Here is a 15,403-nt window from a genome sequence, read left to right on the forward strand (position 1 = left end):
TGCAATCCTCAAAAAAACTTGAATTTTCTGGTTGTGTTTTCAAGGTTTGAAAACTGCTTTAATTTGGGGTAAAGTAGGTGAAAATGCTTGAACTTGTTTCCATGTTAACCAGTAGTCTTACTCAAAAGACCACACATTGAAAGAAGAAAAAAATAATCAAGTCTGCTTAAAATTACACAGATGCACCTATTCTGGTGTTTCACTTTGCCATTGCATTTTTCTTCCCTCATGACTAATGACAGCCATGATTAGTTTGTTTGTCATGTGAAGCATTATCGCCCTCTATGCTTTGCGCCCAAGAGAACAGGTAAAGAGACCAAGATGCCAGCTACTGGAAAAATTGGGAAATCTACTTTGAAAGTGCTTAAAAAGTGCTTGAATTTCTCCAAGAAAGAACCCTGTTAAAATTGTTGCCCTGATTCTCTAAAATTCTGCTTAAAAATTAGGCCGACACTGCTCTATGGTGGCTTCGCTTTGCCATGGCATTTCTTCTTCCCTCATAATTAACAGCATCTGGCATTCGTTTTTATGGCAGTGACCTATAAAGCGGCACTGCCCCCTACAAGGTTGCACCCAGGAGGACACGTGCATTCCATACCTAAACAGGACACTATGAAATGTGTATTAGTTCAAGGATTTTGTATCAATTATGGACATTTATTATTGGCCATGCAAAAAATTAAGGTAGCATTTCCCGGTGGTAAACCGTAATGGGAAGACATTCCTGCAGTTGAAAATGTAAGCTACATATTACTGTCATTTTTTTCCCATGTATTGTCCAGGTCTACTAATATATCTGGGATTTTCTCAAGAACTAAAAATTATATATCTTGATAAATACACTCACAAAAAAGGTTAAATATGTAAAAATCAGATAGATTTGTGGCTGTGCAAAATACATGATTCACACTGAATTTCTTCTTTTATGGTCCTGGAGAATTTGGAAAATTGGCTTTAAAGGTCCTTAAAACATGCTTGCATTTGGCAAATTAAAAGGTGTACGAACCCTGCATAGGTTCACTTTAAGGACATACCAAGTCCCCAAATTTTGGCTCAGTTCCATTTTGCCCGATTTCTGATTTCCCATCTAGAATATGAGCATGTGATCCCAGTGTCATCATATTGCAAGTGTTTGCCGGTTTGCAGTTGAGAGTTTTTAAGAGGTCGCCGTCCTTTTTGTCAGAAAAGCGAGTCCAAAAGGGACAACGGCACGCGAATGGTCGCAGAGGTCAGACGACTGTCTCTTTCTTTTTTGTCGCGCCCGTCCTCAAGTGCATGAGAACTGAGGCATGCATCTATGAGAAGGGGAGAGGGGACTAAGTGCTGGTGGTCCTATTAGGTCATCTTGGCTATTGTGTATTGTCATTGCTGCCTCGAGGACTATTTGCCCTGTGTATGTGTGTCTTAGTGTAAGTGTTCTGTCCTCGATAATATTTTACAGGATTTCAAAGAGCAAAATGAGGTCATAGATAGAATTTTCAAAATAATGTTTTTTTTTTTTTGTTATTCCCATATTTTCCTCTTGTCTCTGATCAAACACAAGTAGCTTTTTGAGAATACCTTATTTTGACGTCTTTTGACCTCAGTGGCACTAAGCGCATGAAATAAAAGTCAAGTCATGTTTATTTGTCTAGCCTAAATTCTGTCGCCCTTCCCCCACCCACTCAGAAGAAGAAATGCTCTCGTTCAAGCCCACCCCCCCCCCAATTTGTTCTAAAATGATCACATAATATAGGTCGGGACAAAACAAGGATTGGTTTTTATTGATGATAATAATACGTCACCACCATCCGAATCAATGCCTTTCGGCACATTTTTGTTACAGTAAAACTCAAGCGTCTTATCAGCGTGATATAGTGCAACGTATTTCAGTGACAGCTTCCTTTTTTGGCTTCATTCTGTCTGCTGCCAAATTTTAACGAAGCAAGAAAACCAGTCATTGCTCGTCTCCCTCCAAGGATGTAGAGAAGTGCTACCGAAGGAGATTTTTGTTTACCCCGTTCTCTTCATCTGTCTCTGCCTCTGTGTTATTTTTTTTTCACTTGTGGGCCTTGCTTCACTTCGATTCTACACTTCATAGTCAATTCTTATACTCTGTGCCTAATGCACTCGGTGGATACTAAATAAAAACAAAACACTGCCACTGAGAACACCACCACCCTCTAGCGTAGTGGAGGGGCAATCGTACTTTATTCTGGGAAAGTTAAAAAAAAAAAGTATTTCCCGAAGTCTAACCCGCCTTGACAGAGCCTGGCACTCGCTGCCCCCCACTATTTGATACATCCCTAATCACAAAAAGTCTCAAAGGACCGCACACCGCACATACCACCATTACAACAACCTCTGATTTGAAACCTACATGAGGGCAAGGAAAAACTCAAAACCTGAGGCAGCAGGTAACATGAAAGTACTTGAGGAAAATAAAGAAACCTTAAGGATGATGTGTCTGGTTGTTGCACAGTGCATGCATATCAAGGCATAGTACCGGCACTTGGACCTGATGTTCGCCATCATTTAGAATCTGGTACGTCAGTCAAAATTGTGGGAAATGAAGTTGTCAACCGGACATTCTTCCATCCATCCATCCATTATCTGCACCGCTTATCCTCAGTAGGGTCGCGGGGTTGCTGGAGCCCATCCCAGCTATCTTCAGGCAGTGGGCAGGGGACACCCTGAACTGGTTGCCAGCCATTCACAGGGCACACAGGGAAAGACAACTCGCTCGCTCACTCACACCGAGGGACAATTTGGACCCATACAATCAGCCCAATTCACCTGAAATGTATGCTTTTGGAATGTGGGAGGAAACCGGAGTGCCCGGAGGAAACCCACGCAAGCACAGGGAGAACATACAAACTCCACACAGGAAGTCCGGTAGCTGGATTTGAACCCATGACCTCAGAACTGTGCCGCACACGCGCTCACCACTGCGCCGCCGTGCTTCCCACCAGACATTCTGTCATTACTTATTATTCATGTTGATGTTGTCTGTATTTATAGCTGATACCAGCTAATACAGGTAGATGTAAAAGAATGTTGAAAATGAAATATGATTTACCTGTTATTTCAAATCCTGTATGACACAAATGTTTTTGAAAAAAATATTCCTCTTTAGTTGATGGACAGTGCTCATTTTAAGGATTATTTTTCTTGTTTACAGTTGACCACTTTTTCATTTTTTTTTCTTTTTTTTAACCAACAAAAATGTCCGGCAGGGGTCAAGTAGTTCAGGTTATTTTAACTTCATGTACTCCCTTTTTTTAACTAACATTTTTTTTAACTAAAGTAAAAGAAGAGAATAAATACTGTAAAAATAAATAGGGAATGAAAAAAATTGTAATTCTTAACATTTTCTGAAGTATTTTCTTTTGAAAATGAAAAAAATGTTTAAAATGTTTATTAGAAAAATCATAAAAATATGAAAATCTAAATACATTGTGTTGATAGTAAACAAAAGTATCCATATGAGACAGTGTTTTTATTTTTCCCTTTGTTGTGCTTTTAAACCTGAAACAACAAGGTGAAATGTTTAGTAAAATAGGAAACATAATAAAATGAGCTAAATAATAGCAGCAACAGATTTACATTACATGAATAAATATGTAATTTTATATCAGTTTTAGACCATTTTCAAACATGTCTAATGATGAAAAAAACAAAAACAAAGAGATAAATGTTTATCTTGTAGATATTTTGTCTCATAAGTGGATCGGGGTTCGATGGACACACGGCCCAAAATCAAGTTTAACGTTTGTCTTTATTTGGGATTATTTGGATTATCCTAATGCAAGTAATGTTCTTACAGCTATCCCGGTGTTATGAGATCACGAAATAGAGATTAGGACCATCAAAACAGCCAAGTGCTTTGGATAACAACTACATTATGTGTTGTACTTGTGGAAAATCCTTTGCTTATGTTTCCTGTTTTTGAAATTGGTATGCAGGCAAGTGGGGAACTGTGAAACTTGAGTAAAGGCAATCAACCTACTTGATTCAATCTTTGCCGTATATAGTTAGATGGCTTCATCACAAACATTATAAAAGACACTTTGGTTATTTTTAATAAATATTAATGTCAACAAGAAGCTTATTGGAATGTTTCCTAGCTTCATAAATTCCCTAGACTGAGGCTTTGGCTATGTGTGCATCATGAATGACAGTTGCCATGGATATATGTGCTGGCAAGAATAATGAAGTCGTTCTGTATAAAGTCCAAATATTCTCAAACACTGTTGATTTTTTTGAGTTTAATTTAATATTTTGACCCTTTTTCTTTTTTAAATCAATGGTTTTAAAATAATTATTAGTGGCTTTATATATAGAAGTATATTTTCCCCTCACTTACTCATTCACTGCAAGACAAAGAAAAAAATATATATATATACAATATATATATATATATATATATATATATATATATATGTATATATATATATATATATATATAATTGTATTTTCCGCACTATAAGGTGCATTAAATTATACTGTGCACACCCCAAAAATAGTCTTTTGTCATATAATTTTCAAATATACGGTACAATGGGCTATAAGGTGCAGGGAATTGAAGTTAGGGTGTGTGCTACATGTTTTATTAGAGAATAACGTTGCACATTTCATGCACATATGGAACATATTATTGTAATGTTAAATTAGACAAACAATCATGTCGACTAAAATTCAAAACGTTGCACTGAAAATCGAACGGGTCGTGGTGGTGAGAGCACCAAAACCTGTTCACCAGTGATACTGATGACATATGAAAAGGCATGAGTTTTATCTCATTGGAAAAAAATCATGGCGAGGAAAGCAACTCTTTTGTGTTACTGATGATAAATCGGACCTGGCGTTTATTTAGATCTTTCAGGACACTTTGTTTTCTCCATCCTCTCACATTAATTTCTAGCACCACGAGTCATTCATATGTCATCTGATTAATTGTCAACGCTCTCATCACTGCGACCCCGGTTCGATTATCATGGTGCAAAAAGTTTTGCGATTCCAGTCAGCGATGTTCAGCGACTGATCAGTCATTGCACAAGTACTGTATACCGTAAAACCTCATCTTGGAATGCACATGTATAATTACTACTTGGTTTTCTAGTCTCATCCACCTTATTTTGCGATTTATAACGCATACCGGGTTAAAAGGCGCACTTACGAATTTCCGGCCAATTTGGGTTTTTTAAGTTTGCCTTATAGTCTGGAATGTACAGTATTTAGCCTTTGCTGGGAGTGAGTGAAAAAAAAAACATGATTTCATTGAAATAGTGTGACGTGCTGTTTTTTTTTAAAGGTGCGACGGAGGAACCGGAAGTCATCCCAGACCCTGCCAAGCAGACGGACCGCGTGGTAAAGATCGCCGGCATCAGCGCTGGCGTCCTGGTCTTCATATTGCTGGTTCTGGTGGCCATCTTACTGGTCAAGAAAAGGTGAGTTGCACCCCTCGTGAAACCTCCCTCACACTCGCGTGAGGAAGTGCGGACACCATAAAAGTGCGTGTTAATTTTTTGCTTTTGTTGTGTGGCTCGCTGTATTTGCTGTAGTAAAACCATCTTCCATTCATCCACCATGAACATTGATCTCCCTGTAGAACCACCTTTTTTAGGATTTTCTTGGTCCAAAGAACACTGAACAAAAGCAATGACATTAATATGAGGAGTAAAACCATTACATTGTTGATATTGTGAGACAACTCATATTCAGAGAGCTCTGCCCGGGACACACATGGTTCTCAACAGCTGAAAATCAGAGTAACTTTAACTCAAAGAAAGTATTTCAGATGGTACACCATATTAAAAGAATTCATTAGAAGACTGGAAATGATCTTTTTTCCAGTTCTTTGGAGGATATTAATTTTGATAAATAAAATAAAAAGTATCTATCAGGCGGTAGATGCTATTACTCATTTCAAGAAAAAAAAATTCCATAATTGGAAAAATGTACCTATTAAAAGGATACATGTGCTTATTTTACCAGAAATGTAATTTAAAATACCATGAATAAGTATTTTTCTTCTTTGGAAAATTATGACCTGTGGTTTCTCGAGTGTTAAAATAAACATTTTATGCCAATTTGGAAAAATGTGTTTTTTGTTGTCAAAAAGAAACGATTCCACATTCATTAATTGTCCTAGTAACTGGTAATTAAAAAGGTTATTACGATAGTAATGAAGTCTCAAAGTTAACTTTTGTGGGGACTGATGATAACGAGAGTGACCTGCTGTTGGTGATGCTCTGGGATTCTGTCATTGTTGGGTGCAGAGCATCACCATGAGGTGACCTGAAGCAATTACATCATAAAAGTCAAACTGCATCATTTTCAGACAATTGGCACATTTTAAAATATAAATGTACTTCAATAGTAAATTATCAAGGGGAAAAAATGAATTTATAAATTTCAAAAATATGTATGTATTTGCTTGCTTCCATCGAATTTCTGCTTGTTAGTTGGGTTAAGGGACAGGACACACCCTGGCCAGCTCACCTGTGTATTATTTAGTGAGGATCCACTGTTTATAAAAAAAAGAGAGGACTTGCATCCGTTTTGGGGAGACATACTGTTTATGTCAGTGTTGTGGGGGGACTGGACTCACTTTGTAGCCAAGAAAATGAAACACGCAAGTCTTGAGCGCAAATGTTCAAGCACACAACGATCCACTTTGATCGTATTTGTCATTGATCCATGAGAATGTCAGTCAAATCACAACAACTGTTTTCTGAGAAGAGAATCTTTGGGGAGATCAATATCCATTGTCACTGAACTTTTGTACAACTTTGAGCAATACTGCATCTTTAAAATGGTGAGGATGGATAAATGGCGAGCATGGTTGAAGTGGGGAAAAATGAAGGAAGTTAAGTAGCTTATTTTGGTTTTATTATAATTATTTTATTTCAGCCTTGACCCAGATTATCTTTTTAAATAAGGCCCCTAAAGCTGTTAAAACTATAATTTTGCATGCCCCAAAGATGTTTTCTTATGTTTCTGTTGCTGTTGGTTGGGAGAGGACAGTACTGTCCTTTTTTTGCATATTCATGACCCGTGTGTCTCTTTGCTTTCTGATTGGCTCTCAACCCAAGGAGGACCTACTATTCGTACTCTTATTACCTGTAAGTAAACAACAAGCAAGCGAACTATCAGCTGTGTCCAGCTGCTGATCTCTTACTGGGATAACTAGTGGCTAGATGGTGTTATTTTTATATTATTTTTAAAGATGCAGTATACTTTTTTCAATACAAAGCACACATTTTCAGCTCTGCCAAAGCCATCCTCATTGACGCCTCGCCTGGGAAGGGGGGCGATTCACTGCCGCCTCAGTCATTCCAGACTTGTATTTTATTTTATTTATTTATTTTTGCATTTTAAAGGGCCAGTTTGTATTTATTTATTTAGTATTTAGTGCCTCCTAGTGGTACAAAAAACTTTTATCCAGTTAAAAAAGAAAAATTGATCTGAATACTTGGCAAAAATACATGAACTGTCACACTCATTTAAATTTTAATAAAAACAAAAATCGTAGGATGACTAAATTTGTATTTCTTTTACACTGTGGAAATCCCACTTAGGTCAGCGCCATGTTTGTCCGGCATCCTGCGGCCCCGCTGTGCCTTGTATCCCTGGCACTTGCAACGTACCAAACAGCACCATGCCATCTAGTGGTCAAATATTACACATTGGGGCTTTAAATCTTATGCACATATGGCATTACTGCGCAACTGTGGATTTTTTTTTTTTAAAACCCATGACTGAGCGGAACGTAAATTGCCCTCAGCCCAGGCGTTCTCAACATGCTCCAAAGTCGCTCTGAAGCGGACGTCAAAGGCGAACCACACGGGCCCGAGCGAGCGTGTGATTTGAAAAAAGAATGCTGCACTTGTGACTTGTAGCTATGTATGCATGTAGTCATGTGACCATCCATTCGCCCACATCAAGTCACAGGTATTGTGGACATAAAGGTCTCTTGGATTATGGTGAATCTGGATGCTCTTGGTTTTGCAGAAGGCTTTTTTACTATTTTTTGTTTCCATTTCTGTTGCTCGGCTTTTTGGTTTCTGTGCTTCAAGTCTGCTTTCACTTGCTGTGACCAAAGGGGTTGAACAATTTAAATTTTGAATTACATATTTGCTACAAGCTCAAATCGTTACCATTGTCAAACATTTTAACAGGGCAGTTTTTCCAAATGTTTTTCTTCTCCTCCCATAAACCTCGCTAATCCCCTTTATTTTTGCAAATAAAAAAAACAAAACAAATTGAAACGTTAACAGTAATAAAGAAGAATTATGGAAGTGCTCTGCACTACTTTGAAAAAAATACAATTTTTTTTGTTCTTGTTTTCATATATGTATTCATTTTTATTTAATTTAATTTTTTACGCATTTTGTGTGTGTCTTGATTTTATTATAGTGTGTGTGTGTGTGTGTGTGTGTGTGTGTGTGTGTGTGTGTGTGTGTGTGTGTGTGTGTGTGTGTGTGTGTGTGTGTGTGTGTGTCTTACGATATGTTTTGTTGAGTGGGGAGTAGTGATTTTGTTATCATATATTTAATTTTTTATACAGCACATGTTGGTGTCTGAAAAGCACTATACAAATGCATTTTTGTTCGATTTGATTTATTGAGTTTTATTTGTATTTTTTTAAGAATAATAGTTCTTTTTATGTCATTGTAAAAAAATCCTGAAAATGTACCATAACCTAAATATCTATATATATTATATACACATATATATATATATCTCTCTCATCTCTCTCTCATCAGCTGCACCGCTTATCCTCAGTAGGGTCGCGGGGATGCTGGAGCCCATCCCAGCAATCATCGGGCAATGGGCAGGGGACACCCTGGACTGGTTGCCAGCCAATCGCAGGGCTATATATATATATATATATATATATATATATATATATATATGAAATGAAATGACATGATCTGAGCGCTTTTCAAGTCAATGACTTCCCATAGCGCTTTACAATGTGCTCCACATTTCCCAATAGCTTATTGGGGGGTATTAGGGTTCAGTGTCTTACCCAAAGACACTTCGACATGTAACACGGACGGGCCGGGATTCAAACTGGGATCCCTTGATCCCAAGACGAGCGCTCTACCTCCTGAGCTACTGCCGCCCCACATATCCATCCATCCATCATCTGCACCACTTATCTTCAGTAGGGCCGCAGGGTGCTGGGGCACATCCCAGCTATCTTTGGGCATAGGACACCCTGAACTGGTTGCCAGGCAGTCACAGGGCACACATAGGGACAATTTGTACTGTCCGATTAACCTGACATGTATGTTTTTTTGGAATGTGGGAGGAAAACCAGAGAAACGCTGTAATCTAAATACATTCTATCTAAATCTTATCAATTTGATCAAAATCTAAAGTACCTAAGAAATCCTGATTTGTGTGTGTGTGTGTGTGTGTGTGTGTGTGTGTGTGCGCGCGTGCGTGCGTGCGTGTGTGTGTTATTGGCCCCGAATCCGCTGAGACAATTTTGGTGAAAAATTGCTCGTTGTACCAAGGGCCTCTGCTGATGTTTTTAGCAATGTTTTGTGTCAAGGCACCCCTAGTAACATCAAAATCCTGAAACCTTTTTATTTTTTGTGGTCTTTTGCGCCCTCTGGCGGCCAAATTGGGTACTCTTCCAACCACTCACTGAAGCCGAATCAAATCTTCTATCCAAACCGATAACTTGATTGATACGGATTGCCCTTCTGTTTGTTACAAATATAATGCCCCAAAACGGAGAATAAACTTATCTATAAAGAAATTTGAATAATCCCAAATCAGCAAAGAATGCCTGTAAACCTATAAATTAATTACAACTCAGTGTACAGAACCTCCATTATTTAAGTTAATATTGGTTATCTCTTAATTTCAAGTGATTCCTGCAAACTCACAATTGTGGCCAATTCAATGTCTGACTAAAACAAATATGAAAGATATTATCGTTAAACAAGCAGACATAATGCTACACAAACAAAAAAGTACAGGGGAAATTATTCCTATAAACAGAAAAATATGTTCAACTTAACATAGTAGTCAAAAACTCACCAAAAAATCCGCCCCAAAATCAAATATATGAATCTCAAAATGTCCTCACATTTGATGACTTATGTATTTGGGGAATCCTTTCGTTGCTTTTAATAATAAATTCTAGAAAACTTACAATATGTGTATTTGGAGTTGATAAGAACATTTTAACATCAGGGAAGCGGCACAATTATCTGAATATGTAGAGTTTACTCTCAAATTTTCGTCCCAGCCTTGGTTTGTAAATTCTAAATGTGGAGAAAACTTTGTTTGGCTTTGTTGCTCTGTGTCCTGTTTTTTTCTATCATTCCTGCATTTTCTGAAACTCGGTCAGTGCAGCAGGTGTGGCTCTGTGGGCGTGTCATGTGCCTGTGGCCTTTATGCTGCCATTCGTGTATTTTGAGGGCAAATGAGGTAACACAAAATAGAAAAGCTCAGCATGTTTCTGTGAGCCATATAAGTTTACCAGTCTAAGAAAATGTCAATATTTTTTTTTCCTAACTTTTGAATTCTGTTTAATTATTTCCACTGGGATGGCAATGAATGAGATGCAAGTTGTGATTGTGCTATGGCTCTTGAGTGTCAAACTTTCCTGCACGCTTCAACATGCTTAAGTCTTTTCTGCATTTGATCGCCTCAAACTTTTTTGTTTTTAGGGAAACTGTCATTTGATCAACCTTTCTTTGTATTCACCTTTGTTTGTTTTTTTAATTAATCAAACAATGAAGTTCCTAACTAACATTAATTTTTCTCCTGGCCTGAGGTAATCCTCTCATAATACTCAAGTACTAATGACCAGCACTCTTTATTATTAGCTTTGAGGGAAATGTTGTTTTTTTTTAGTTTATTTTTCAAAGAAAAGCTTTCAGATGATTCTTTTTAGGGAATTTGATCTATCACAGCCTTTGATAGAGTGATTCAAGTTTATTCTCTGGTGAAGGGCTTTTGTGATTTGTTAAACCCGAGGTCGGCTACCACAACGCCATTCGCTATTTCATATCTGCCATCTTTGTTTGTTTCTTTTCCTCTTCCTCCTTTTCTCCTTTCTCATTTTCTTCTCCCTTTCCGTTGCATCGTGAATCTGCAGCCTGCAGCTCACAGCGAGGCACTGCGTTTCCTCAAATAGTGGCCGCCCTTGTAATATACGCATAAGGTTGCTAGGTAGAGTGCCAATGCCTGGGTATTGATAATAATTTCCTTTTTTTGTTTTCAATGTGATTCACTCTAATTCAAACAAATATATCTATTCGTCAAATACATTTGTCTTTAATGATAAGGACATAATAAAACCTTTTTTATTTAGTAATCTAATTTGTGAAGGAAATAACTGGTCTAATTAGTTTATTTTCTTAGTTAATTTTAATTTCATATTCAGGAATAGGTGAGTAATTATACCAGGAATCAGTATTGGTCCTGATAGCTACCTTTTCCGGCTGATATCAGCCATCAATCAAGAACAAGAAGTTTGACAATGACTTGAATGTGATATCAGGGAAAATATTATGTTGGTATTTAAATGTATCTCTTTAAAATATCAGATTTTTTTCCAGCAATAAAGGAATTTTCTTTACTTCTAGTATCAGTACCTGCTATCATTATCAATGACAAAGTGTTCAGTTTTGTATCAGACTGAACATCCCTAATTATGAAAAATATATAAAATTAAATCGTCCCAAAGTGCATTGTAAATAGAAAACACTTTGAAGATTTTTTTTAAAAATAGTGGGAAATTATATCAAAGTTAAATATCTACCCATTTTGGAAAAATAACATAAAATAAATGATTGATATAAATTTTACTCAGCCGATAAAATCATTTATTCTATTTCTCATTGATTTAGTTTTAGAAAATGCTGTTTTCTAGAAAAAAAACCTAATATAAAACCTATATTAAAATACTATAAAACCTAATGAGATATCAGCCATCAATCAAGAACAAGAAGTTTGACAATGACTTGAATGTGATATCAGGGAAAATATTATGTTGGTATTTAAATGTATCTCTTTAAAATATCAGATTTTTTTCCAGCAATAAAGGAATTTTCTTTACTTCTAGTATCAGTACCTGCTATCATTATCAATGACAAAGTGTTCAGTTTTGTATCAGACTGAACATCCCTAATTATGAAAAATATATAAAATTAAATCGTCCCAAAGTGCATTGTAAATAGAAAACACTTTGAAGATTTTTTTTAAAAATAGTGGGAAATTATATCAAAGTTAAATATCTACCCATTTTGGAAAAATAACATAAAATAAATGATTGATATAAATTTTACTCAGCCGATAAAATCATTTATTCTATTTCTCATTGATTTAGTTTTAGAAAATGCTGTTTTCTAGAAAAAAAACCTAATATAAAACCTATATTAAAATACTATAAAACCTAATGAGATGGGCAAGTGTCAATACTGGGATACTTGGTCTTATTTTAATATTTTGTATTTTTGTATTTTATAAATCATAAATCCTAGTGGTATCAATACTTGGCGTCAGTTACTACTATTAAAAAAGGTTTCCTATTTAGAGATTATTCAAGTGTCCTGCAGAGGAACAACTAATCATCCTTCATGATCCAAATCCAAAATAACTCCTTATTGTCTGTTAAGTTTGGATCATTTTATTTTAAGGGTTAGGGTACAAGCAAATTAGAAGTACCGAAGGGAAAAATATCAATGCAGCCCTTGCCACTATGTTAGGAAATGCAGTGCGTAAAATGCAGGCTGCTGACGACTTTCCAACTTTTGAACGTTACCTAAATCCGTCTTTCTCCCTCCTCCGCGACAGGAAGCTGGCCAAGAAGCGCAAGGACGCTATCGGAACCACCCGGCAGGAAATGACGCACATGGTGAACGCCATGGACCGCAGCTACGCCGACCAGAGCACACTCCATGTGGAGGACCCCATGGCCGTCACGTTCATGGACTCGCACAACCACAACAGCAGATGTACGTAACAGTTTGTGATGTTACCTTTCAAACGTGATCCAAAGGAAAAATGTCAAAATATCACCTATTGAAATGGTTTTGAGCGAGTGTGAATTCCTTCCCCCAGCACCCAATGATCCACTGGTGCCTACTGCTGTGTTAGGTGAGAATCTCGCTAGGTCGGAAATGTCACATCACCAGCCATCAAATTGTCAATCCATGTCTCATATGTCCCCTTGCATCATGCAGCCATTAAAAACATCTCCCATTTACAATCAAAATTCATCACATCCTGAAGTCACGTGCATAATCACCTCTGACATCTGTCTCTAAGAAAATTGAACATTTAGACTTGTGGAGTAGGATTCCTAAACACAACGTAGTGTGACAACTTCGCAAGCTAGCGCGTTTACATTTCATCCCTGTCCATGCTATGTTATTTGCTGCTTAGCATTTCAGATAGCTCTTGTGATTTCAAACCGTCCCTTAACTTCTAGAGAGATTTAATCTTTTCCATTTTTTTTCTGTCATTGAAAAGGCAAGACAATTTTCCGCCCTGCAAAGAAGAAGATGCTGATATCTGACACGATAAAATATTTACCATATTTTCACGACTATAAGGCGTACCCCCCAAAATAGTTTTTTTTGGGCATATAGTTTCCATACATAAGCATACCTGCCAAGTACTACGGTTTTGCCGTAATGAGTACGGTTTTCTTCAACCCAATACGGTGTTACGGTTGCGTCTCACAAACTACGGTTTTTCCCCTTAAAAACATTCCACCGCAAGATGGTTACGAAGTACCATTTCATCTTGCAATGTACAGATTGAAGTTTCCGGTAACGCTGAGTGACATACATCTGTGTGCGAGTCTTCATTTAACCGTAATATCTAACATAAAACATGGTGGAAGCGGTATTATGGAACTCATAGACGCTAACGGATGTCGAGTGACAAAAGTGAGGTGAAAGAAGTAGCGGAGGACAGCTAATGGATGCACTCAGTCTGAAACCTCCCGCCAGCTACCTGGAGCTAACCTCATCGGAGAGGAGGTGGACTCGCTAACACGAGGTGGTGTATGCATGGGCACAAAGATTTCCATCTCTGTCGAACTTTTGGCTTAGCGTGTGATGTCATCCACTCCGCTAAACGGAACTCCGGTAAACGAAAAATCTCCATCAGCATACATCGCATTGACTATGCAATTTATTTAAAATTATTATTATTTCATATCGAAACTAATCAAAATAAATTATATAATTATTAACTCACAAATATATTGGAATATCTCAAACAAAAAGTTTCCAAATTAAACTGAAAACCAACACTGAATAATATTACTTTAATGATGAATGATAAATGTTTTGTTTCTTATTGTATCAAATATTGAAAAGAAAAGAAAACTATGAGGGTTTCCTATGACTTTGTTATATTGAATACATTATTGAGCTTTAAAGAACTTTCTTTGGATCATTAAACCCGAGAAAATATAAAGCTCACCAAAGTCGTCTTCCAGCCACCACGTTCAATAATAATACGCAACCATGGTCCTCTTATATCCGTGAGTGTAGTAACTCCAACCTTTAAAATATTTACACACTCCAAAACACGCAATAATGCTGACAAATAAAATAATAAGTCTGCATCCATGGACGTTGCGTGTTGCTAGCTGTCTGTTTGGCCCCATAATTCCTGTTTACAAATACGGACTACAGAAGTAAAAATGTTTTCTCCAGGCTGTAGAGCAACCAAACATGCGAATTACATCTTTTTCGGCCAATTGCAGGCTTTGTTTTGCCCCGCTTCAGCCTATGCGAGCCTGTAAATGCTAAACAGGGCCCACCTCCTTTACCTCCGAATAACCTTAGCCAATAGTGACCGATTCAAATGAGGATTGACACATTGGTTAGCAAATGAAACACCGGTTTATATATCCCAGCATACACCGCGGACTACTTCGCCTACGGGGGAAAATCGAGTCGGCGGCTGCTTGCCTTAGTTGTGAACCCTTGCGACTCAATATTGATCCATATATTAAGCGCACTGTATTATAAGGCGCATGATCAACTTTTGAAAAAAATAAAGGCTTTTAGATGCGCCTTATAGTCGTGAAAATACGATACATTGGATCCAAACCGTTTACCATATTTTCCTGACGATTAGTTGCTCCAGAGTATTAGTCGCTCCAAAAAAAAATGCAGAATTGAGAGGGATAAAAACATATAAGTCGCAAGTTATGTATAAGTCGCGGTTTTGGGGGGAAATTTATTTGATAAAACACAACACCAAAAAACATACATGTAATTTTGAAATGCAATTTAAAATAAACATTTAAACATTTTCCCTCAACTTTTTGGTACAACAAGTTGACAATTATTCACAAAAAGTGCGTTGTCGTCTTCCACTGTAGTATTCTATTGTTTCAGTAGTTAGTAAAAGATCGCTCTTTGTACAG

General features: G+C 37.1%; 1 protein-coding gene across 15 annotated transcripts in view; it reads left to right on the plus strand.

Annotated features, from left to right (window-relative positions):
* Positions 1–15,403, plus strand: part of ptprk (protein tyrosine phosphatase receptor type K) — a 148,615-nt gene that overhangs the window by 104,259 nt on the left and 28,953 nt on the right. For 9 of the 15 annotated variants that reach the window (XM_088324973.1, XM_088324975.1, XM_088324974.1 and 6 more), the window contains 4 exons: positions 5,294–5,429; positions 7,077–7,106; positions 12,808–12,968; positions 13,075–13,110. In XM_088324973.1, the coding sequence (XP_088181099.1) occupies positions 5,294–5,429; positions 7,077–7,106; positions 12,808–12,968; positions 13,075–13,110 (363 nt within the window). The remainder of the gene's footprint in view (positions 1–5,293; positions 5,430–7,076; positions 7,107–12,807; positions 12,969–13,074; positions 13,111–15,403) is intronic. The other 6 variants (XM_088324979.1, XM_088324985.1, XM_088324978.1 and 3 more) reach the window with 3 other exon arrangements.

This window comes from Urocampus carinirostris, chromosome 20 (assembly GCF_059441175.1).
Source record: "Urocampus carinirostris isolate Australia breed hairy pipefish chromosome 20, RoL_Ucar_1.0, whole genome shotgun sequence".
Lineage (NCBI taxonomy): Eukaryota > Metazoa > Chordata > Actinopteri > Syngnathiformes > Syngnathidae > Urocampus > Urocampus carinirostris.